This window comes from Perca flavescens, chromosome 12 (assembly GCF_004354835.1).
Source record: "Perca flavescens isolate YP-PL-M2 chromosome 12, PFLA_1.0, whole genome shotgun sequence".
Lineage (NCBI taxonomy): Eukaryota > Metazoa > Chordata > Actinopteri > Perciformes > Percidae > Perca > Perca flavescens.
This window is the reverse complement of record NC_041342.1, coordinates 12,563,490-12,589,498: the sequence shown is the minus strand read 5'-3', so window position 1 is coordinate 12,589,498 and position 26,009 is coordinate 12,563,490. Positions and strand designations below refer to the sequence as shown.

Sequence of the window (26,009 nt, the reverse complement as noted above, 5' to 3'; positions counted from 1 at the left end):
CACATGCCTTCCTCGGGGGGGGGCGCGCTTCACTCGCATGCCAGCAGATAGGCCTACCGTGGTCCGTGACCATCCAGCTGGAGACACGCAGTCGTTTATTTTGAAGTATTTTGTTAGAAGGATAACCCAAAACCCAAAATACATTCACACATACACACAGCACTCCCAAGCCTTACTCCAACACCAACTAGAAATATATACACACACACAATATATATATTTTAACTGTCTGTATATGGAGGTGTTTATAGTGTATATCACTATAATTCCTATATACTCTTATTCCTTTTTTATATTGTATTTCTATTTAAAAACATTTATAGAGGATTTTTTTTTATTCTCAATTCTTGTTATTTTGATGCTGGTGATTTTCCTTTGGCGCTGGTTTAAACCACTTTTTGGGGGGTGCCAAAAAAAATCCTCTATGTAGAAAAAACCCTGCCAACGGGATCAATAAATAATCTTATATTATAATATATTATAATACTACATGTGAAAGTAACCTATATAGGATGCCACCATCCTGTGTGGCCTGGCCCTAGACCCAGCATACAGTTGTCTATCTAGTGTACATAAGTACTGTACTTGAATCTGGAAGAGAGTCAGACTATATATATATATATATATATATATATATATATATAGCTTTCAAACGAGCAAAGTGGCAGTTGGTCAAGGCCACCCCCCTCTCCTCCTCAATAGCTACAGACACAGAAATGGCACATCCTAAGGAAAGCTTATTGTGGGACTAGCTCTAGTGGCTGTAATTCTGCACCAAGGCTGAATTTCGGGAAAGAGACTTCAGATACAGTATTATGGGACCACTAAGGTCTATATAAAAGAGACTTCAGATACAGTATTAGGGGACCACTAAGGTCTATATAAAAGAGACTTCAGATACAGTATTAGGGGACCACTAAGGTCTATATAAAAGAGACTTCAGATACAGTATTAGGGGACCACTAAGGTATATATAAAAGAGACTTCAGATACAGTATTAGGGGACCACTAGGGTCTATATAAAAGAGACTTCAGATACAGTATTAGGGGACCACTAAGGCCTATATAAAAGAGACTTCAGATACAGTATTAGGGGACCACTAAGGCCTATATAAAAGAGACTTCAGATACAGTATTAGGGGACCACTAAGGTCTATATAAAAGAGACTTCAGATACAGTATTAGGGGACCACTAAGGTCTATATAAAAGAGACTTCAGATACAGTAGGGGACCACTGAGGTCTATATAAAAGCATCCAAAGAGAACCATGTCATGAGACCTTTAAGTTAGATAAGCTAGATTTCCTCACTGACAAATTACAATTACAAACAGTATCTTTTTAAAATTAAGGAGGAAATAGGAACTAAAAAATACAATAACATTGTAACTTTTTATATTGTACTCACTGTAGTGACAGCATATCCTGATAATGTCTACTCTGTTTTGTAACAAGAGAATAACTCCAAGGACACAAAGGCGCCAATTGTGATTTATTTAGTGACCTCAAATGAAACCCATTTAGATGTAATATCCTACATCAAATTAGTTAATCATATTATATTAGATTCAACTTTATTGTCATAGCACAGTAGAGCCTAGAGGTATAGGCTAGCCTACTGAAGGAAGGGCAAAGTGTAGGCTTACAGAATAAACGGTAATATAAAGAATGTGAAAATCTGGGATATTTTGTTTAGGTAGACAGTTGGGGTTGTGTGTAATGTTGTTTAATTGTATCATTATAAAAGCACAAGGTTTTTTCTTTTTAGGGTGGATTTTCCGTTTTTATATTGCGCTGACAGCTGGCTCCGCCCCCAGCCCACCAGCTCTGCTCCTATTGGTTTAGCGGAAGGTCAGCTGCTGCAGCAGGGACCCACGTGCAGCTACGCGCATTTCAAGATCAAGATGGCAGCCTCCGTGTGTCGGTGCTACGAGGTTAGACAACCATTCATGTCCTTTATTGCAGCTCTTAAGTCTCCAGTAGATAATTTGGTGAAGAGTGTAGACATAAACAGTTTGTTGTTAGTCTTTTCACGTGCAGTTATGTTTGGGGGGGGATTCCGTAGGGTGTTTTTTATGCAACAAAAAGCTCGAGATGTCCGAGAGAAAAGGCCTTGTTGCATCAGACTGACCGGCAGATTTCTTAATGTTCTTGTTTACCTATCAACGTCTAAAATATACGTTCTGTTTTAGGTCTGTTGGTGAAAAGATGTCTGTGTATAATGGCTTAAAACCGGTCGTATTTAGTTAAATCCATGGGCAGATAAGGCTCGCAGAATCAGTGAACTCTTAATCACTTCTTAAAAACCATTTTTTATAGACTTGCTTTATGTGATACCGTCCCTTTTAACAATGTTTTTACTGCTCTTTAGTTTTATTTTATTTTACTCTAATTCTATTGCTTTTACCCTTTTTATTTGCACATTTTCAATTGCCATTTATTTTATTGCTTTTATTTTTAAGGTTCTATTTATTATTATTTTTTATTCATAAATAGTAAGCCGTTTAGACTCCTACATAGCCAGGCAATGAAACATTGTTTGTTAGAAAACATAACAGGCTTAAAAAGATTAATAATAGTGGTATAATCTCGTCTATAAGTAATACTGGTGTTACAACACATTCTGTGCCTCATCAGATTCTGCCACCTGACTAGGCAGTTCAGCTATCTTGTCAGTGCAAATGGTTTTATCACCACATACTTTAGTTTGACAGCTATTACTACATGTGGTGTCCCTCCTATAGCATCAACATGCGTGACCCTTTCTAGCAGTGACAAAATATGGGACTATTTGGGTCACATAGGTGTTCACTGTTCACAGAAATGTCTCCACTCATAATTAAACCCACTACCCATGCAGATACAGAGAGGTAGGGATGGGCATCGTTTGGATTTTAACGATTCTGATTCCAATTACGATTCTTCCTTTTGATTCCGGTTCTTATCGATTCTCGATTCCGATTCTTTGAGTGGTGGAGTTGAAACGGTTTAGATGCTTATTTCACAAATAAGAGGAAAGTTTTATTTTGATTCATAGGTGGGTTGCCGTTTTACAGCTTTTACAATGCAAAATAAAGCCACACTAGAGCTTTGCTTACTGTGCTGCACGGCTGCAACACAACAAGCGCCTGGCTGCTACTGAAACCAAAACTTGCGCATTTTAAATTTGGAACCCATGATCAGATTTGAAACCAAATCCTCCAAACGATTCCAATAAAGAAACGATTCCGATGGAATTGTAATTTTTTTAAACGATTCAGATTAGTAATCGGTTCTCGATGCCCAACCCTCCAGAGAGGTGACAAATTAAAGGAAAAGCTGAATGTTGACTGACAAGCATAACAAATACATGTTCTTCTAAACAGGTGTGTACTGAATGAAATAACCAATGTATAAAAATGCTGAGCTGGCCTTCTTTAGAACTGCTTTTTGGATCGAGATTGCAAGAGGAAAACCCCTAAGTGTCCACCATACCTTACTAACCTTTTTTTCCCCCCAATGTCCTGCCATTTTCCTATTGTAAATCCTTGCTCATTACTGTGAGGGCCTGACTCTTAAGTCATTAACCACCCGTCACTCATTTCCATCCATTGCAGTGCCATGGCAGAGTCAGTGTTTGTTACTAACAGTGGCTCTCTCTCCATTTGCAGCTGGTTGGCAGACGAGCCTTGGCCCTCTGCTCCCGGCCTCTGGTCTCTCCAGTGTGGAGAGGAGATGCCTACACGTTACATCGGAGCTCAGCTGCAAACGTGCAGGTACATGCTGACCGCTCCCATTCATCAGAAGAATGAATTTAAGTTAGAAATGTGTTTTTTTAGTTATCTGTCCCGTTTTTAAGGTTGCCTTCTTTCATACTAAATAGTAGGACTGGGTGTAAATAATCGATTCTCCACTTAAAATTGGTCTTTGAGTGATCTGATATTGATAAATAAAATCCCGAAATCAATCTTTTAATATGCTTTTCACCATACGTGTGGTGAATTGACCCCCCTTTTGGGCATACGTTATCTGAGAATCTCTTTTATATCCAAGAAAAATTGGTATTGTAACTGAAGTTTTAATGATATTAAAATCGGACATGTAATCAAATCGGAACTTTGTGGTTTGAAATCAAATGTCTTCTGGAAATCCTTGGCGATACCCAGTCCTACTAAATAGTACTTGGACTCTGGTTTATTCCTTCTTTCAATGCCATAGACAGATAAAAACGGACTTCCCAGTACAAAAATGTGAATAGTCTGTCCAACTGAAGTCCTGTATTCTGTTCTATCTCAACAGGTGCGATATGCTTCAGGACGTAAAGGCTTCCTGGGAGAGTTTGTGGATAATCTGCGTCAGGAATTCAGTAAGAATCAGGAGATGAAAGAGAACATTAAGAAGTTCAGAGAAGAGGCCAAGAGGCTTGAGGAGTCTGACGCTCTGCAACAAGCTCGCAGAAAATATGTAAGAACATGATTTGGTTTGTAGATTTGTATATGAGACAATATCTCCTTGAATAATGATTGATTTGTTTTGCATTAATGTAATTTATCTGCATCAACCAGGATTCATTTTACATGGTTTTATTTTTTGTAACGTGCACACATTAGTTATTTTTTATTTCCTTCAATAGAAATCTATAGAGTCTGAGACAGTGAAGACTTCCGAGGTGTTTAAGAAGACCTTTGGCTCCCTGTCAGAGACCGTCAAGGAGGTAAGGTATCAGAAGCACTTTGTCTGGTTTAACAATAAACCAGTCATACTTCTACACTGTGGGTGTAAAAAAATCACAGCCTCAAATTGGAGAAAAAAAAAAGTTCTTATAAAGTCTTCTTGGTTCCTGGAAAAGCCACATGCTGTATATTTAACCATGTTGTCTTACTAATTGCATCGATCTTGTGTGTGTGCGCATGTATCGGCATAATGGCCATAGGGTCTCGAGGAGGTGAGTCGTACCGACATCGGGAAGAAGATCAAGGAAAGTGTGGAGGAGGCTGCCAAGACAGCCATGCACTCTGCTGAGACCGTCTCCAAAGGAGGAGAAAAACTGGGCAGAACCGGCGCATTCAGGGCCATCTCACAGGTCAGAAGAGAAAACATGATATCCACACATTTCCAAGCTTTTAGGCTCAAAATGACAGCATCTCTTAGTTAACACTGAGCAGATGTTCATGGGCCATTATTCTTGCTGTACAAATGAAGTCACTCAAACATTTGCACAGGTCAGTAAGTCAGTGCTCATGTGAAGGAAACAGAATTGCTTCTGTGTTCTCTACTTTTCACTCCAGTTAGTTCTGGATATTTTATATCCGCATTATAGCCGCATATTTTATTAGCCTAATATTCAGATTCAGATAACTTTATTATTTTATATTATATATAAAATAATAAAGTTATCTGAATCTGAATTTTTTTACTGATTTTATATATATAAAAAATAATAAAGTTATCTGAATCTGAATATTAGGCTAATGCTGTTGCAAATGAGTCGACGGGTTGTTTCCAAAGAATATATTGTAATATAGTGAGAAACCACAGGGATTGCAAAGGGTGGATGTCGGGGGGGGGGGCCTGATTAGCATGGTCAAACAGTCAACGCTTGTCACGCTACCACTGTAGTTGGTAGCTGTGGCTTAGGAGGTAGAGCAGGGTGACTTTTAACCACAAGGTTGTAGGGCTGTAGCGATACACTAATCTCACGATACGATACACGATATTCAGCTCACGATACAATATATATCACGATATTCAGCCAACTATACGATTCGATATATTTAGATACACTTACATCATTTTCTGAAAGATTTAAAGGGGACCGAGTGATTTTGGTGACATCTTGTGAGTGTTCCATTTACTTGGATTTAATTAATTGAACTGAAAACATCAATTACACAATATATGTCTCTGACTGGACAGAGAGTCTACAGCAGGGATCATCAACTACATTTTTTTCAGAATTTTTCTAAGCACTCTGGCGGCCGGACTTTCAAATAAAGAAAATAAAATGAATTTATACCTAATACGCATATATTACATACTATTTTTTTAAGATGTATTAGTGTGAGCAAACTCCTATAAAAACATGGAAACTCCATAATGATAACTGGCTCTTTAACTAGAAAAAGATCTCAGACTAGGAGGCAGTTCACTGAGGAGTGATGGTTAAAGTCTGTGATTATGGAAACATTATTGTAGTCTGTAGCATCCTGATTGGTGGAAAATGCTTGCAGAAAGAAAGGCTGATGTCAGGTAAACATGTCACTGTCAAAGAGGCTGAAGCGAAAAGTTGACGTGGAAAAGCCAAAAGCCCAGCTTTAATGATGAATGGACTGATAAGCAGGCTATGCACTCGTCATGTATGCCTCATTTGCAATGAAACAATGTTGTTGCAAAATAATACAACCAGCTTCATCATCATCATCACTGGAACATAACGATTGCGTCATTCACGTGCATATTAAATAGCTCCAGATTGTCCGCTCTAGCGGAGAGTTTGGTTTGTTCAGCCAGCAGTGAGGTTTACAAGAATTTGTCAAATTTTCCAGATTCCTGGCAACCTAAGATAAACAGTTAAACTATAAAACGACAGCTTTTGTTTTAGCTTCTTTGTAAAAATTCGCTATTTGCAGAGTAGAGCTGTGTCAAAGTATCGCTTTCTACATGTTTATGCCGGTCTACACAGGTGAGTGCATTGATAAGTATTGACTTTCTACTCACAAAGGTTTAATTGTAGCCTATTTACAGAAAAGAGACAGCGTGAGTTCATCTGCCCCAGCGGCCGTTTGTAACTCTGTATCGTTCCCAGTCAGGTGCTGCGTGTTTTAACCTTTAACACACACACATCTCGGCTCAGCGGTGTGTGTGTGTTTTAACGCACACACATCTCGGCTCAGCTGTGTGTGTGTTTTAACGCACACACATCTCGGCTCAGCCGTGTGTGTGGAGCTCGGGCGTCGCTGTAGGCTACAGAATCCCGGCATGTGAATAGAGATGTAAATACAGGGGGCTGGGTTTTTGCTCTAAATGCTTGAAATGATAAATAACAGAACGCATTTTTTCCTCTTTACATTTTGTGAATTCATGATTATTTTGGGGGCCAGACTAAAAGCTTTGGCGGAGGGCCGCCAGTTGACGTTGGCTGCTCTGCAGCGACACTAGCGGCTGGCTGACCAAATCGCTCTTCCTGCAACGTGAACGGGGGTAAACACGGGGGATTTGAATGGGACTTATTTATCGATACTCGCGGCATAAAAATCGATACTTTCTTGGGGAAAAAAAAATTGATTTATATCGCAGAATCGATAAAATTGCTCAGCCTTACAAGGTTGACAGTTCGATCCCCAACTCTTCCTATCCTTGAGCAAGACACTGAACACCAAGTTACTCCTGATGGCAGGCCAGCGCCTTGCATGGCAGCTCTGCCACTATCAGTGTACGAATGTGCGTGTGAATGAGAGGTAAAGGGCTTTGTCCGATAAGGTAGAAAGGCGCCTACCCACATGCAGACTGTTTAGCATTTTATCAAAGCATTCAGGTGAAACTTACTTTTGAATTCCACACAAGAATTCAAAAGTTCCACACAAGACTCAGACTGCAGATATTCAGCTCATATGGTGTACTGACCTGATAGTCCTGTACTGAATGGTTCTGTAGATATACACATGTACTGTCCTACCCCAGTTATAATACAACTGTGTGTGATCTTTGTAGGGTGTGGAGACCATGAAGAAGGAGATAGATGTCGGCGATGCCGGCGCTTACAGAGCTCCCTCGCAACTAAGGAAGAGAAGCGATTTCTCCTCCAAAGGAGCCGACAGCGATACCAGAGTGTTCGAGGCTAACGAGTGAGTAGCTGTTGGAACTCAAAAAGGTGTTTCCCCTCTCACCCCCCTCTGCTGTAAGAATATATCTTCACCAGGACAATGTATGCTAAAATGTGCAGTAACCGATGCTGCGCAAAAAATTTTGATATTTGAACTCAACTGCCAAACAAATATAACCTCTCCTGTAGAAGCTCCGCCCCCCAAATTCACAGACAGATAACTACTGGCCGGCTGGCACATTCACATGCTGCCTCCCCCCTACCCCTCTAGCATCAACTGTCATCGCCTGTTGTCGATTGGCTTTGGTTTTGTGGCTCGTGCGCTCCTTTCTGTTTGTTTTCCATTTACACGGCGAGGGCTGTGTATCAACACAGAAAATAGAGAGCTAGGTGACCATGAGGAGATAATCGCTGAATTTGACAAAAAGTTTATTGGAATAACATCACTTACTATACCTTTAATCCATAGCCGCATTTGTGTGGGGTGGCTCAGTCCGTAGGGAGTTGGGTTAGGAACGGGAGGGTTGCTGGTTCATGTCTATGGAGCTAAATCGGGGCCAAATGTTTTGTTCATTCGAAAAAAATATATATAGTTGAAAAAATAAAGCTTGAAATTGAAAATTTAAGTTTTGGTCAAAACTTGGAAAAAATAAAACCATGTATTTGAACTAAAAATAAGTGTACCAATTTTTATTTCAGTCTGAATAAAATATAGATTCAATTCTGGAATTATTTTGAATAAATTATAAATTTTCATTTTTCACTTTTATATTTGTTTTCAGTTCCACATTTCATGTTTTCAGATTCAAAAGTTATTTTTTTTACGGCTTCAAATCTTTTTTTTAAGTCTTCAAATCTTTTTTTTAAGGTTAAAATCTTTTTTTTACGGCTTCAAATCTTTTTTTTACGGCTTCAAATCTTTTTTTTTTTTTTTCGTTTCAGATCTGTTTTTCACTTTCAGATATTTTTTTTTTTCGTTTTGAGACTTTTGGCCCTGATTTGGCGTGGGGGGCGTGGCTTCAACTCAGAGGGGCGTGGCATTATGAGTGACAGCCTATCAAAGAAGGCAGAAGACTCCTCTGTCATGTTGACTTCAGGAAATGGTGTTACTGTGAGAACTATGACTGAATGCTTTCTATCCACTATATACATGTGATTTTTACTTAAACTGATGCCAGTGACAAAGTTCCATTTAAAAAATTTTTGGACAACAAATGGTACCAATTACATTATAAGAGCAATAAACTGTGCCAGATTGTGCAGTTCAGCAGGAACAATGACTTCTCCCACTTCCATGTATGACTTATAGCACCACAGTATTCACTGGCACCAGCCCACAGGTAGGACATGTGAAAGATATTAGCATTTTTGAATAGATACTGTGCGACGTTATCCCCTCAGTGGCATTTTTTTTTGATTAACACATAAAAGGAAAATAGGTGGACAGCTGGACAAAGCTGGCAATCAAGCATCGCTAGCACTAAAGTTAGCATTAACTAACGTTAGCTTCACACTAGCTGGTGTTTTTACACTAATTTCAGTGTCCAGCTCAAGTTTTTTTTTACTTTAACGTGTATTGGTCTTTGTTAACCTCTGTTTGTCAGAATGACCATAACTTGACACTGGCTGCAGTGAAGAAGGTCTCCTTTTATAGAGTAGACAAATATGACTTTACATTAATGCTCTGGCCTGATAAATTCGTTTTACACTATAACGTTACATGTAACAGCATGACAGTTATGCCTTACAAAATATGCCAAGTGGGCAAACTTTGAAGGCTTCTACCACAGCCTAACTTAAGTATCAGAATACACTAACTTGTCTTTTTGTATTTGTATGTCTTACTGTCTGTTTTCTGGACCGTGTGTGTCCGTAATAAAAGCTTTAATTGATTGATTGATTAACAAAGCGGACCAGGACAAGTTATGTTGTTTAAACTAACCATGAAAAGGTAACACTAGCAATGTTAGTTATCTATAATGTTTTACATTTATAAGGCTGTACGGCTGCAGGCAGCCACTGTCGAGTTATGGTCATTCTGACAAACAGAGGTTAACAAAGACCACTACACGTTAAAGTAAAAAAAACTTGAGCTGGACACAAATTGGTGTAAAAACACCAGCTAGTGTGAAGCTAACGTTAGATAATGCTAACTTTTGTGCTAGCGATGCTTCATTTCCAGCTGTCCACCTATTTTCCCTTTATGTGTTAATGACAAAAAAAATGCCACTGCGGGGATAATGTCCCAAAGTATCTATTCAAAAAGGATAATATCTTTCACATGTCTTACCCGTGGGCTGCGCCAGCAGGTTGCCTTGGCGGAGCGGACGCTATGCTGACTGCCGAGTGAATACTGTGGTGCTACATTCAATGTCATACATGGAAGTGGGAGAAGTCATTGTTCCTGCCGAACTGCACAATCAGTTTATTGCTCTTATAGTGTAATTGGTACCATGTGTTGTCCAATACAATTTTTTAAATGGAACTTTGTCACTTGCATCAGTTTATTAAGTAAACATTACATGTATATAGTGGATAGAAAGCATTCAGTCATAGTTCTCACAGTAACACCATTTCCTGAAGTCAACATGACAGAGGAGTCTTCTGCCTTCGTTGTTAGGCTGTCACTCATAATACCACGCCCCTCTGAGTTGAAGCCACGCCCCCCACGCAAAATCAGGGCCAAAAGTCTGAAACCGAAAAAAAATTATCTGAAAGTGAAAAACAGATCTGAAAACGAAAAAAAAAGATTTGAAACCGAAAAAAAAAGATTTGAAGGCGTAAAAAAAATAAGTTTTGAATCTGAAAACATGAAATGTGGAACTGAAAACAAATCTTAAAGTGAAAAATGAAAATTTATAATTTATTCAAAATAATTCCAGAATTTAATCTATATTTTATTCAAACTGAAAGAAAAATTGGTACACTTATTTTAAGTTTGAATACATGGTTTTATTTTTTCCAAGTTTTGACCAAAACTTAAATTTTCAATTTCAAGCTTTATTTTTTCAACTATATATATTTTTTTCAAATGAACAAAACATTTGGCCCTGATTTAGCTCCATACATGTCCCCGTGCGGACCAAAGTACGGAGTGTGGACTGGTAGCTGGGAAAAAAAATTGTAAACATCTCTAATGTCGGATGTGACTTTTTTGTATTTTGTGATGCAGAGAGGATACAGGTGTTGTTCTCCACAAGGATTCAAAGTGGTACCAGCAGTGGAAGGAGTTCAAGGACAATAACGTTGTTTTTAACAGTAAGGAAATACTTTGGAATTCATGTTGTATAATAAAATCATCTACAGTCGCACATGTGTAATTTCCTTTAAAGGCAGCAGGTGGCACCAGAGTCTTTACAGTAGTACATTATAAAGTAAGTTAGTTCAGGCATCAGGTGTAGACCATTCCTCCACCATTAGCACTGAAAAACACTTTTTGTTAAAACAAGTTCTGAATCAGAAATCATAAGAATCACAAAAGGATTTAATGCCAAGTAAAACACTTGCAATACATTTGCCTTGGTGATTGGTTTCAACATAAACAAACATAGTAAACATTAATATAAAATAAACAATAAATAAATCTAGAAACAGAAACAAATATATAAAGAATAGAAAAGAAAAAAGAAAAGATCTGTTAAGTGATCCTCACCTCAGTATTTCTTTTGTTTCCTACAGGATTCTTTGAGATGAAGATGAAATATGATGAAAGTGACAACGCCTTGGTCCGAGCATCCAGAGCTGTGACTGACAGGGTCACCGGCTTCCTAGGTAATGCTCCACCATAGTTGGTTTTGATTTGGCAGTTTCTTGTCATTGTTGTAATCTCTTTCTCTAAACTGATCTACACACAATATAATTAACAAACTGTTCCCAAAACAGAATAAAACCTGATATCTCATGTCATTATAAAACAATATGGGAAAGTGCGTTGGCCATTTAAACAGGTAGTTTTAACAAGCAGACGTTAACACGTTCGCCCATTTTAACCATAATAGCTATTCATTTCCAAAAGACAATCTGCAAGTTTTAATAAAACGTGTTCAACGTAGAGAAGATTGCATATTGTTCACAGCTGCCGAGTCAAGTTGTGAGTGATGTCACTACACATCTCTGCTTAGAAACAAAAGATGTGCTCTATGTTGTGGCCAGGTTTTATAGATAAATGTGTGGGTATTTCAAAGATGTAGGATATTAACTTATATTCGTTAACGTTCCATCTGTAGTAGCGACTGATCTGTTTGTTGTGGCCGTTTGTTTTTGAGGTGGTCTTTTCTCTAAAACGGAAATGTCCGAGGTGCTGACAGAGATCGTGAAGGCAGACCCCACCTTTGACAAAGACTCGTTCCTCAAACAGTGTGAGAAAGACATCATCCCTAACATACTGGAGGTAAATAGACTTTTCTACTCCCTGTAGACTGTTTGTCCTCGACTCTAACTATCTTCCTTCACAGTCTTTGTTCTTATTTACTAAGGAGGCTAAGAAAAGACTTCCAACTACAGATGAAGGTCTTGCTTCATTAAACGTGACATTTTACTCATGCGTACATCAGATTAAGTAAATTAATTTGTGTTAGAATTGACAAAGTCAAGCTGGAGCGGTCAGATTTTGAAGTAAGTTCTAAGCAAGCTGAGCAGCAAAAGACATATATGCAATCATTGATGTCAGGAAACACTCAAAATAATGTGCTGTAATGAAATGAAAACAGAATGAGTTTGGTTGTCTGGCTCAGTGTGTTCTGTGAAATACCCTTCTGACGTTGAAAACAATAACCAATAACCTGTCCTTTCTGCAGGCCATGATCCGCGGAGAGCTGGATGTATTAAAAGACTGGTGCTATGAAGCTGTAAGTTATATGCTTCCGCCTCTACATTTTGCATTCAATCATACTCTAAATAAATACAGCGTAGAAAGTGAAAGTGGGTTTTGCATTTGAGTCTGAGATCAGGCCCAGCAGCATCTCTGTATTGTTATTAGGGCTGTCAATCAATTCAAATATTTATATTTACATATTAACAACAGTCTGCATTTGAGATTGAATATTAGAACATTATTTGAATATAAAAAAAGAAATGGACAGCTCTATTGTCCATAGTATACTCGCGATTAATAAAATTGTATCTGTTCTAAATGTACTTTAAAAGGGATATTTTTCTAGTTTTTAATGCTCTTATCAACATGGGAGTGGACAAAGATGCTTGCTTTATGCAAATGTTGATTATTATTGCAATAATCCAAAACAATAACAATACAGAATAACCTCAAAAGGTACTGTAGGCCCAAAAAAATATGCTGAAACCATAATATGGCAAACTCAAGCCCATCAAGCACCAACAGATCGGCACACTGACCTGAATGTAACACGACTTGGTAATACTAACACTAGTGGCACCGGCAGGATTCTATTTTATAATACGCACAATTATTGTGCACGCTTGAAGGCTACCTTTACCGTTAAGTCATGTTATTTACACCAACGTTACAACACCATCATAACTCAAATACCAGCCAACAGGCCGGGTTTACACAATCATCCTTGCAGCTCTCAGTAGCTCAAATTTGCAGGCGAGAGAATGCCAAATGCACCACACACAAACAGCCACACACATAAACCGCGCACACAATATTCATACAGGCCTACAAAATAATGTAGTCTTTCGACAAAACTAATATATATCTAAATAAGCCACTGAGGGCAAACTTGCTGTCAGACCTGTGTTCTAGCCTAGGCTACTAATACCTGCTTTACAACAGTGCCGCCTACTGGTAGAATGCAGCAGACATACAGAGCTAGAACATAACAGACCTGTGATCTGGGCTAAAAAATTAACTTATGTCCAGTTCGCTGTATAACTTTGAATCCAGCAATCGATGTATTCACAGTTATAAAGGCCTATGCTCACTGTAATGTTCCACTTACAAATTGGAAACACGTGTAAAGATCCCCCATTAACCGGGTATTAAAGCACTCAAAACAGTGTCACAATGTCTCAGAAAAAAAAAATAAGCACTCTCACTTAACAGCCCAGGTAACAACAACAACAACAGAGATTACGCGTGGAGTTTGCAGACATACTTTTTGAAATACCATAGGCTACAGCAAACCGCTAAAATGTGTAGCGGTGCGCAGAATGTTTTCACACAGGCTCAATCTGGAGCTACACATTTAATTCCGATTTTCTGCAAAATGCCAAAAAATATATATATACATTGGATAGCTACACTTAGTTAATTTTTTACACCGATCATTTGTTGAAGCGCGCAGTGGAAACACACAGGAAAACAGCCAGCAATAGCCCAAAGAAACACAAAAGTCGGCATATACAAGAACAATGCCATTGAGCAGCATCATTATGAGAACAGGCCGATAGATAGTAACAACACTATGCAACAGCAAAACCAAACCAAGTTGCTACAATAAACAATCCGAAAAGCTCTGCCTTTTGCTGCTCTGCAGAATCTCCACAGCTCTTTGGGGCAGTTCGTTTATTAGGCCTATTTTTAAAAGCTGTTAATTTGTGTTCTTTTGCTCATTTTAGGCTACGATACCAGTAAACTCAGCCGTTGTCAACTTCAAAAATCAAGTGCCAGAAATTGTGATCGTGCGCAACCAGTGACGCAACCGTCCGTCATCCTCTTCCAAACGTTGCCTCTAACGCAGGGGTGTCAAAAATACGGCCCGTGGGCCAGAACCGGCCCGCCATAGGGTCCAATCAGGGCCACTGGAGGACTTCTTTGCAAAATGTGAAAATTGCAGAAAAGTAATTAATTCCAATTCCAAATTTACCACTTTAATCTCAGAGAATATCCAAGATCTTTTTATGTAACTATACAACTTTAATCTTATACATTTTTGAGTTTTTTCTTGGAATATTACCCAACTCTACCAGGTCCGTAAAAAAAAAAGATTTCTTCATACAATGGCCTTAGAGCGCTGTCATAGCAGAAGCAACTTGCGTTTGCCAACATCAAGCTGACAAGAAACCCTGTGGCAGATAAAGTTCCTGATCTTTCTGGAGTGGTTTACTGATCTGGCCCATTTGAGATCAAATTAGGGGTATGTGGCCCATGAACTAAAATGAGTTTGACAACCCTGCACGGCTTAAGTGAACAAGGGTAAAGTTAATGCAATGGATAAACCCCAAAATGCATCTCAAGCACATTCAGTAAAATAAGACAGGATTTGCCGTTGTCAATTTTTTATTTTAAAGGAAAAAAAAAACACATTGACAAGTACATTGGTCAAATGTAACATTGTAATTGTAAGCGTGGCCTGCCTTTGGCGAGGGGGAAGAAGGTTCTCTGCATCAGCTGTATGCTTGGCCAGCAAGTGGTGTTTGAGACTGGACCTACCTCAGGTTGTAACTCAGTTTACATCGACAGTACATGCAAATAAGTTTGATGTTGTGGAGAGAAGCATCTGGAAGGGTTTTGGAATTAACTTCCCATTTGTAAGATCCTTTTCTTCATCCATTTCTGCTTAAGGAGCTTTGTTTCTTTCAACGTTACTGCTGCATCGCTTCCTGAATGATTTCCCAAACTACGGAGCGGTCCAAGGGCCAAATCACTGAACACGTGCAATTTTTGCACGTCAACAATATTCGTGGCGTTAAATGGGAATTTGTGTTAACTCGTTATTGTCGTGTTCATTTTGACAGCCCTTATTTATTTATTTATTTATATATATAATATATTTCTATCAGCCACATCCCACATGTCTTTGTCAATGTTTGGATGTAGTTGCAAATAGGCACAATGACTTTTTCACAAAATGGAAACCCTCACGAACAGGGAACTGTTTTGGTCCGTCCACTTTAGGTGGCATACAAGTTTGTGTGAAACTTAATTTACATGCCCAATGTGTTATCCTCACCTGTCCACAGACGTACAGTCAGCTGGCTCACCCCATCCAGCAGGCCAGAGGGCTGGGGCTGCTCTTCCAGTCCAAAATCCTTGACATTGATAACATAGATGTAAGTTAAAACACACACACACACACACACACACACACACACACACACACACACAACTGTGTTCTCAGATGTCTAAGAAGTGATATCTGTAATTTTTGTAACTCTGTATTCACAACTCTTTTTCCCTCTCAGCTAACATTCACTTCACTTATATGCACCAAAGCAGACATCATATGTTGTTTACATGAAAGTGAAAGTGTAAAAGAATAACCCCGGTTAAGTGTGTTCTTCTCATTTCATTGTTTGTTGATTGTCTCTCGCTGTGTTGTAGCTAGCGATGGGTAAGATGATGGACCAGGGCCCAGTGCTGATCATCACCTTCCAGGCTCAGGTTGTCTTGGTGATCCGCAGTCCCAAAGGAGAAATTGTGGAAGGAGATCCGGTCAGTAAACTCCTAATTACTTCCACCAGAATAGTGAATCTGATATAATTGATATAAACAAGAGTTATTTCAAGGAAGACTGAAATGGCTGAAATTAGATGAGCACTCAATAACACACCGTTCCCTCTCCTTACTGTCTCTTCGCAACTGACCATCTGCTCTTCTCCTCCCTCAACAGGAGAAGGTGATGAGGATGATGTATGTTTGGGCGTTGTGTCGGGACCAAGAGGAGCTGAACCCTAACGCAGCCTGGAGACTCTTGGACATCTCTGCCTCCAGCACCGAGCAGGCTCTCTAGGAGGAGGCAGAGTGCAGATGAAAAGGCAGACATGGGACACACCAACTGTAAAGGGCAGAAGATACAGGGATGTGCCTGGAACTCCTGCACGTACTGACTCACACATACATAAACATCTGAGCGCAGAGTTCATCCATGCTCCTGTGTCATGCCAAAGACTGTATTTGCACACACTCACATTTCCAAAATGCCACCCAGAGGATTCATGTGCACATGTATATATTCATCCACCCTATGGTGCAAGGATATACATGAACATAGAGATAAACTACCGGTATATGCTATGTGATGGAAAACATGCGTGCGTCCAGCAATGTGTGTGTGTGTGTGTGTGTTGTCTCTTGCACTGGTCAGCTCGGTGTTTGGGATTCCAGGTGGAGAGTAAATACAGAACATTTTTGAATGGATGGAGCCAAGTTTTTCACAAACTGGCTAAAAAATGAGCCTGTGCCAGTCCTTTCATTGTTTTATCCAATGGTAGAGTCCATCCATACCAGCCTGGTGGCTAGTTTTAAGAAGACCGGTGGAAAAAAAATGGATATGGCACCTGTGACTTTACCCTCTCATCTCAAGAGAGATATCTTAAGACTAAAACTAAGTTTAGTGTGTCAAATAATATTAAACAGGAAATACAAATTTGGGCAGTGGGGTGGAGCCTTGTTGCAGCAACCAACAGACCTAACTTGAAGTTAAAACTTCAAGTAAAATTTTAAATATGAAGATCGGTTTACTTGTCACAAGGAGTCTACTAGTTATGTATAATGTCATCCATGGCTCTAGAGGGAGCTTTTGAAAATAAATAAAATGGTTTAAAAATATACAAATAACCCTGATGATGTCATCAGAGTAACCTCAGATTGGGCTTGAGACAGCTAGAAAGGGTCTAACGAAAGATGCCATTTGCATTATGGGAAACCGTGTTTTTCCAGTCTGGCTTACGGGATGTACGGTGTGGCTATAAAGCCTGACATACCTGTCTGTGAGGATCTGCCAACAAATGTGTGTACAATTTGCCTATGCAAACACCAAATGTAATATAAAAAGAACTGCACGTCCACTTTCTGGTGTATATCTGGCCCTTCAATGACCCATTAACAAACAACACTTTAAAATCACAAAAAAAACACATAAGAGAAGGTGAAATTCAGCGAGACACAGTCTTCAATGTTTTTAGAGAGAAAATGGCTGAAGTTTTCTTTTTCTAGGCCAAATTCCCATGGACCATTAAATGAAAAGCATCTTAAAAGGGGCTGTACTCAAAATACGGGAGAGTCATTCTCTGCTCAGGACGCCATTACTCCACTATATCTTTACATAGCAGATATTTGTTTGCTGCAACATTAATATTCTGACAATGGAGTACAGCCCCTTTTTTCTAGCATTGGCTTCAAAATTCGGCTGAGTTGGTTTCTGCTTGGTTCCTGCTGGCTTTCATGTCAGAAACTTATCAAAAACATACATGGTACATCAAGTAAGATAAGGATTGACCCATATAATATAGGATGTAATGACCTGCGTAGTCAGGCTCCATGCTGTGATGTGTACTGTAGCTCAGAGCTCCCAAGAGAACACCAGCAGCTGGAGAAAACATGTCCTTGTGTTTGTATTTGAAAGGCTGCATATGTTTTCTTAAGTTGTTGTGCATTGGGCTCCCAGCCACTGTATATTCTGTACACCATTAATAAGAAGAACTGTATTGTATCTACATATTAATATAAGCTCTCAAATCCTTGTAAATATATTAAATGTTGAGTACTGCTTCTTTGAGACCACATTCAAAATATGTCACCATGGCAGCTTTGTTGTTTGAGGATCATTTGCCATCTCATGCTGTACATTTTTCAGCTGTTTGTTTTACTAAAAATGTTTGTTTTGCTGTGGATGTGCATGTGGTTTATCAAGAGGTTAGTGCTGAAGATGAAAACTTGAATGAATAAGCACATTACTGTACCCGTTGCGTCGACTGTTTTCTGACACTGCGTGACCCCCGTGGGCCTCTACTCCCGATTGAACACATTTATGATTGTACTGTAACTCTTTCCTTGACTACTTAATCCATTTACAGAAACATCCCATGATTGTGAAGAGAACCTGAGCTCCTGGCGAATATCTTTAGTGCCTAGATTTATAAGATGGGATTTTGAGCATTTTTTTTTTTTTTGTATAACAGTTGCCATTCACAGCCGAAGCATGTGATGTGAGATGGTCCAACCTGGAATTCATGACTTACCGTGCTGGTCACACCATGCTCAAGTAACATTCCTGGTGTGTGCTGATGATATTTGTCTCATATATGTCAAATAAAACCCACCAATTATATACACCAATATTTTAAATTAACTAACTTGAACAATATGTGAGCAGACTCATTGATAAACATGCATGACAAGCTGTGAAGGGGGACTTGTGGCAGCAATAATCTCAGCAGTATTCAGCCAGAGCGTGGAGCAGCTTTCCCCTGCTTACAGCTGGTCCACAGCATAATATCCCACAGGTATTGGTCAGGTTGCCATCTCATATGGTATAGATATTTATGGTCCCCAGACAATGAAGCTTGATGTTTTTTTAAAGGCCTCAACTTTTATCTAGCATCTTTGTTGGGTTCGATCTTCAGCAAATTTTGCATGAAATGTACTGAACTCCTTCTTGGGACCCAGGGGACAAACTGTCCACTTCATGAGCTTTCCTCTAGCACCACTGTCAGCCAAAATGTCTTCTTGGCATATCTCGAAATTAAAAATTTAAAAAAGTTATTTTTATTTTTCTAAAAGTAAGGCTCAACAAATCACCACTTTCTTTGTTCACTGAACACTTCCACATTATTTAGATTGGAATAGATGGGTTTACAACAAGTAACAGCTGACCCAGCTTTCTAACTTGTTAGCATGTCTGAAATATATTTTGTCAATTGTGTAGAAAAACGACAAGGTTCACTTAAAAGCTAGTTTCGCTTTGCCAGACCTTCCTCCAAAGCGTAGGAGGGTCTGGTTAGTACACACAGCATTCTGGCATGGGAGAAAAACATGCTCTGGTTTATTGGCATTTCTCTAAACCAATCACAATTGTCTTGGGCGGTGCTAAGCGCAGAGCGGAGCCACAGTGCCTCTGCATAATAGCCTCGAGAAGGAACTTGTTTTGGTGGAACGTGTACGTAAAACTCAGATTGGACAGATAGTCTAGCTAGCTGTCTGGATTTACCCTGCAGAGATCGGAGGAGCAGTTAACCACAGTCCTCAGACATCCACCAGAGTTCAGAATGCCAACACAAAGAAAGCGGAAGGTACATCCAGCTGAAAAGAGTGACATCCGGCGGAATTTCCGAAGGCACTCTAGCGATCCCAGAAGTGAAACGTTGTGGATGTACTTAAAAACCAACCTGGTTGTTGCCACATATTCCCGTGATTATGAGAAATATCCCATACTGTAAAGGGTATATGCCACTAAGATTTACACATTACATCCATCCTTCAACCTTAATAACCTGCTCATATTATGCTAATTTTCAGGTTCATAACTGTATTTAGAAGTTGTACCAGAATAGGTTTATGTGGTTTCATTTTCAGAAAACAACATATTTTTGTTGTACTGCACATTGCTGCAGCTCCTCTTTTCACCCTGTGTGTTGAGCTCTCTGTTTTAGCTACGGAGTGAGGCATCTCACTTCTGTTCCATCTTTGTTGGGAGCCGCATATGCTCAGTAAGTACTGCTAGCCAGTCAGAAGCAGAGAATGAGGGCATTCCACGCTAGCAGCTAGGCGAGCATTATAACGTGTGTTACAAAGTGACGCACGTTCATCCCGGAAGTAAAGGCTGGACGACAGTACAGCAGTTTGGAGCAGTTTGTGAACAGTGTTTTCAGTTTTAAGTTGACCAAAGAAAGAATATATTCATGTTTTCTTATTTTTAATCCAGTAATATATGTGGTTCAGAATAAAGAGTGCTGTATTATGATTCACTTTGTCCAAGCTTTCTTAGAGTCAGCAGCTTTGTATGTTTTGTGTGCGTTTGTGATCACAAGAGAAAATTAAACTCTACGCGTTGTGTGTGTTTGCTTTGTTTTTCTCATTTCCAAACTGTCACACTTTGATAGATGTCCATGGATCTGGCCATTGACACTGGTTGATAAACCTATGGATTTGGTAGTATAGGGATGATAGATCAGGCTTTAAATAACACATGCCTGTAGATTCACACACAGGGCCAATATATAGGGGACCTCATCCCACAGCTGTCTGTTGTGATGAATGACTATAGGGACGTCCTACCACTAACCTCCTTTGGTCCTCCAAAGTCTACTTCCTTCTCCTGACTGCCACTGAAGCCTACTGAGTGTTGATTCCTCTGTCCTTTAAGTTGTGTTTCTTTCAATGTGCAGCGTGGCAAGATAACACTAAACCCATTTAAATCACAGGATATGATAAGAGCACTCTTGTGGAAAAAGTCCATGTTTTGCCCCCTGAGCAAAGAACACTCTTATTGTACCTCAATGAAAGGGGTTGGATGCACCCCAGCAACAACCTAGCGCAGCGCTCTCCTTTATCTACTTCTTTTATTATGTTCCTGGTGGCACACTACCATGTATGCACCAAGATGTGCTCTTGTCTACATACTGTAATAAAAAGGCTTTCAGTGTAGTGAATGCAGCAACATCAGACCGTTACGTAAGCAGATTATACATTGTTTAAATGTCATATCGCTTATTCTGACACTTACATTTACCTTAGTATTTAAAGGTCTTAAGGGAAAAACTCGACAGTAGCTTGATACGCAGGAAAACCTTACTTGGATCTCAACATACTGCACACGTTTAGGGCTTGCTGCACTGCTCTTATCTTTATATGAACAAAATTGGACAACTTATCATTAGTAAAGGAAAATAATTGCTTAGGAATATGCAATTGGTATTGGTACTACTATGCAAATTGTGATTGTGAAATATATTCACGTAATATGTCACTTGTGTATGACCAGTATTCTAAAATGCTTACACCTCATCGTGAGGTTGCCAGGCAAACAGCAGATACTTCCCCACAATTCCAGCCTCTATATTAAGCTAAGCTAACCGGCTACATACAGCGACCAGATATGAGAGTGGAATCAATCTTCTCATCTAACTCTCTGCAAGAAACCAAATGAACTTAAACCAAAATATCAAACTATTCATGTAATCCTGTCAAATGATAATTACTAGAGCATATTGACAGAAAGGGTTAAATATAACCAAATCCCATACTATTCAGTAAGCCAGAAAAAGATTTAGCATGTCCCAATACATATCTCAAATGCAGTATGCATTGGTAACCAGGATGTCCTACTGCATCTGGTCACATTTTGCAGTATTCAAGCCAGCATGCTGTTTTGGCTTTTCTGACCCACAATCCTTTGCGCTGCAGAAGATGCATTACATCGACTGAACCGCAAAAAGAGCACAGACAGATGACAGCTCATGGACAGAAGCCTGCGACGGATATATGAGCAGGATGGTCAAAGTTTAGGGTGCAATGTATGACAAAGTATGTATCAATTGTATGCATACTGCAAGCAAAAGTACCCACTTTGTAAGGGCAGTTGCAGTACAGTAGAAAGTACAAAAAGTATGCGATTTGGATCGCAGTCTTGGTAATAATTAGGAAGGTATCAGGCATCACTTTCCACAGTGAGTTGTACCAAACATGTTTAGGTTAGAGTTACTCTATATCCACCACGTTCCACTTCCAGGATTGCTCCGTTGCCGCCGGAAATTCTGCGGGACCGCCTTCTTTTTGGCCAGATGTCCGTTACCTTACACTTTTTTTGTATTGGAATTCTAAACTCCGGTGGATTTATGAAGACTGTGGACCACTAGTCCATCATTTTCTAGTCCTCCGTGTCATCCTTGATTTGATGATTAAACGCTACTAGCAACTGCGTAGAGGGTTTCGATCACGGAAGGCTTTCTTCATGTGTATGTGCCAACACTAACAGTGTTGTTGTCATTACTTCACAATAGATTCCCAGAAACTAAGCACTATAGCTTTGAGATAAGAGTTTGCCAATCCCAGCCGAAGGAGGTGAGATGTGTCTTAAAGGAAGGGCTGCTTCAAAGGGCAACAAAGGCTCAAGTGCCCTGCACACACATGGTTTTAATTAGTCAGACTCACCTGCTGTCATGGGGTCCAGACATCCTGTAGCGGTGGCCTGCATCTGCTTCCTGGACCACAGTGTTACCCCTCAGTGTACCATCTGTATTAATAAGGACAACGATGGAAATGTTGGATTTCATAACCTTGCAGGCTGAGGACTCCAGCGGGCGCCCTGCTGGAGCACTGCTCGCTGTGATTTGATTATGAGCTCCTTCAGGACAGTGTTACAATCCACTGAGTAGTAATTAAACTTACAGGGAGATCCCATGTGGCCTCACGCAGGGGAGATACGGATGTGTACGGACTGCAATCTGTCCCATTGTTTGTACGGTTTTAATTGTGCCAATTAATGACTTCTCACAGTCAATATCTGGAGCTGAGCCACAGGTGCAGTAAGGTGAGCCCACTTGTTTTGATCATGTCCTTTCTTGCGGTTCAGCAAAACTTGCAATGCAGTCGGACGGAAGATATAACTAAATTATCGTACACCTTTTGCCAAGCACATGCAAACTATAGGTCTTTCTTTGTAAAGCACACTATTAGTATTAATTCATCAATCAATGATGATCAATTCATCAACTCTGATAAGCTCCAATTGTTAAGGAGGGTTCAGTTTTAGGAGGTTGATTGCCATCGTCATGGGGCAGTTCAGTCCATTCAACGAAGACTTATTTAACAAAAGGGGTTGAGGCAAATTATAATGGATAACATAACAGACACACATTGGTTGGAGAATCTAGGAAGAAACAAATAGAAATTAGAACTTAACAAAGTCAATATTCTAATATGTGCATCCTAAAGTAACTAGATAAATAAAGCTGCCATTCAAATATCAGACACGTTATCAAGAAACAAAGTCAAACTCATCTTAACAGTTGCCACCCCATGTGAAGGTGTAAAAGAGACAAAGCCAGAGGGAGTGCAGTCTTAAATAAGGAGTGACCAGGTGAACTCAATCAGGTAATCAGGGTGGAAACAAAAGCCAATCAGTGGTGAAGACAGGGGAGGAAAGGAAGTGAGGTACAAGAAGTGAGGTAGATGTGGAAAGCAAGTGCCAAAATAAGATAAAAAAATAGGGATTTTTAGTACACTTATGATTTTGTCTACTTTTTCCCCAAACAAATCAAGTCAACATCTCGTTCTAAAATCTGATCTAGTTTAGTTCCAGTTCTACCTGCACTTTTTACTCTGTTCACATGGTAGGCTATTGCTAAATGAATTTGTGTTCAATAGAATTACAATAAATTCCACACCTGGAGGGTGGTCAGTTGCCCAAAGCTCAATCTTACCCCAGGGCCTGATCGCAGGTTAATTCAGCCATGCATGTTTTCAAACCAAAGCTAGCAATTAAAAAAGAAAATACTGAGGTGGTGAGTCTCCCCAACACAACCCAAAGACAACAACATTAATTTTGGGGCCTTTTCATAGTTATCTGTTCAAATACAATTTATGCAAGTGGCATTATCACATTTGTCTCATACCTATTGGCCCACCTGTCAACCTACCTTTCGGTGTACAAATGTTGTTTTTTTAAATAATGTTTTTTTTTTATTCGTATAGGAACGTTCTAAGAAAATTAGAGTTATTATTTTTGGAGTAAACAAGAATAAAACAGATACAACTCACACTGGCTGCATGGCCCCTGGGTGTCCATGCTCCTGTTACATAACGCAAAAGCCACACACGGTTCCCGCTCCGAACGAACAGATGATGTGTGCAGTCCATACAGGGATGGTCATAAGTGGGCAGGACTTAAAGCTCCGGACACAGCAGCAGAGGTGCTGCAGAGTTCAGACCTGGAGCTCCGTGTGCAGGCTCAGTGAGACCGGAGCTTTCCGCGGTGCTGAACCACTCCTGAGGCTGCTGCTGGTGCTGCTGCTGCTGCTGGATCATCACTCCAACTTTCCCATCACATGTACTCATCTGTGACAACAGCCGGGAAGTAAGTTCTTTAATGTGATCGTCCCCCAGTTTGTCATTGTGTGAACTGTTGCGTGAAGAAGTCAGCCTGGAGCTGTGAACGTCATGCATGCGTGGCCGGGTGGGTTGCAGGATATAACTTTGTGCTGTTGTGTAACCATTTAATTGGAATAATGGAAACATCCTTGGTTCAAAAATCCATTACAATTCAATGTTTTAAAAGAAAGACAAATATTTACATCTCTCACTTAATTAGACAGGGGGATCCAGGTATGTACAATGGAGACAGCCACAGTATCACAATAAAACAGGGAATATAATTGTATTATATGTGCTTTATTAATTCTGCTTTATTTCATAGACGATGATAAGGCACCAACATGTTAAACTGTACCCACGGTATCAGGGCAGAGTTGATTTTGTGCTTGGAGCAAATCTACACAATATAAAGGCAGATTCACCCACTGCGTGATGTCCATCTTATGTCCTGCATGTTTGGAATACAGTGGAGGAGTTTACGTGTCACTTGGTCACAATTAAAGTTTTATAAGGAGATCATTTAATGAAATCATCTGCTTCTTCCACCTTCTTTTAACAGCAGTGAGACACATATTTAAAATGCCTGTCTTTACATCTTTGAACTAATTCCTCTGATGTCGGTGTTTACGAAATATTTCTTCTTTTTTAACCAGAAGAATGAAACCAAATTACACAAAGTCTTTGGAGAGATATACTCAGAGATCACTACCAGCAGGGATTAAAAAGAGGACAAGCAAGCATTGCATGATTATTCATTTAACATTTTCAGATCTACATTGCTTCAACTAACAGATATTTGGCTCTGTTTAGCCTGGCAGATCCTACATGCAGGGTTTACTTTAGACATCATTCACCCTTTTTAGTTGGAGAAGTCCTTGACATTTTCAAAGCTGCTGTCATAATCCACAGGTATGAATGGGCGGTATTACAGGTATTACAGCCACGTGGGACGCCATATGTCACTGCATGTGCTCTGTCCTCCGAACTCATTGGCACGGCTTCTGAGGCTTTTGTGAATCTACTTTATTTTATTGCTGTTTTTAAATAAAGTGATTTGTCCAAATTTTTCTTCCAACCTGTGCTCCAGAACGGCTTTTATTTTCTGTATGTGTAAATCACTGTGGTCAGGTTCACTGTGATTTATCTGCTGCTCGGGAACCAAAGCAGGTGTCTCAATAAGGAATGAAATTGATGCTGCTCAATCTTTTATATTGTATACTGCATTTGTTTTTCTCCTCAATGTCACCGGGTTTTCTATCCTCGTTCTGGGCTCTGTGGTGTTTGTATATCTTTATGACCTTAGGTAAACCTGCACAATTTTTGAGAGTGACCTGAAAACACATACAGTAACTTCCCTGGTCACTTTTTGAAACCCACATATCTGCTGAGTTTTCTTGTGAATAAGGACAACACGTTTGTGATGTTAAAAAAGGTTCGTTTTTTTTACGTCCTGACTTGTAAAGCAGGAGGGTCA

General features: G+C 39.6%; 1 protein-coding gene across 1 annotated transcript; it reads left to right on the top strand.

Moving 5' to 3' along the window:
- The first annotated feature begins 1,832 nt into the window (after positions 1-1,832).
- LOC114565167 (mitochondrial import inner membrane translocase subunit TIM44) lies at positions 1,833-18,823 on the top strand. Its single transcript, XM_028593061.1, has 13 exons — positions 1,833-1,933; positions 3,650-3,754; positions 4,278-4,442; positions 4,612-4,692; positions 4,912-5,061; positions 7,689-7,822; positions 10,973-11,058; positions 11,479-11,571; positions 12,066-12,190; positions 12,597-12,647; positions 15,685-15,774; positions 16,046-16,156; positions 16,335-18,823. Exons 1-13 carry the CDS (start codon positions 1,904-1,906, stop codon positions 16,452-16,454), a joined length of 1,341 nt encoding a protein of 446 aa, XP_028448862.1. The 5' UTR covers positions 1,833-1,903; the 3' UTR covers positions 16,455-18,823.
- The last annotated feature ends 7,186 nt before the right edge of the window (positions 18,824-26,009 follow it).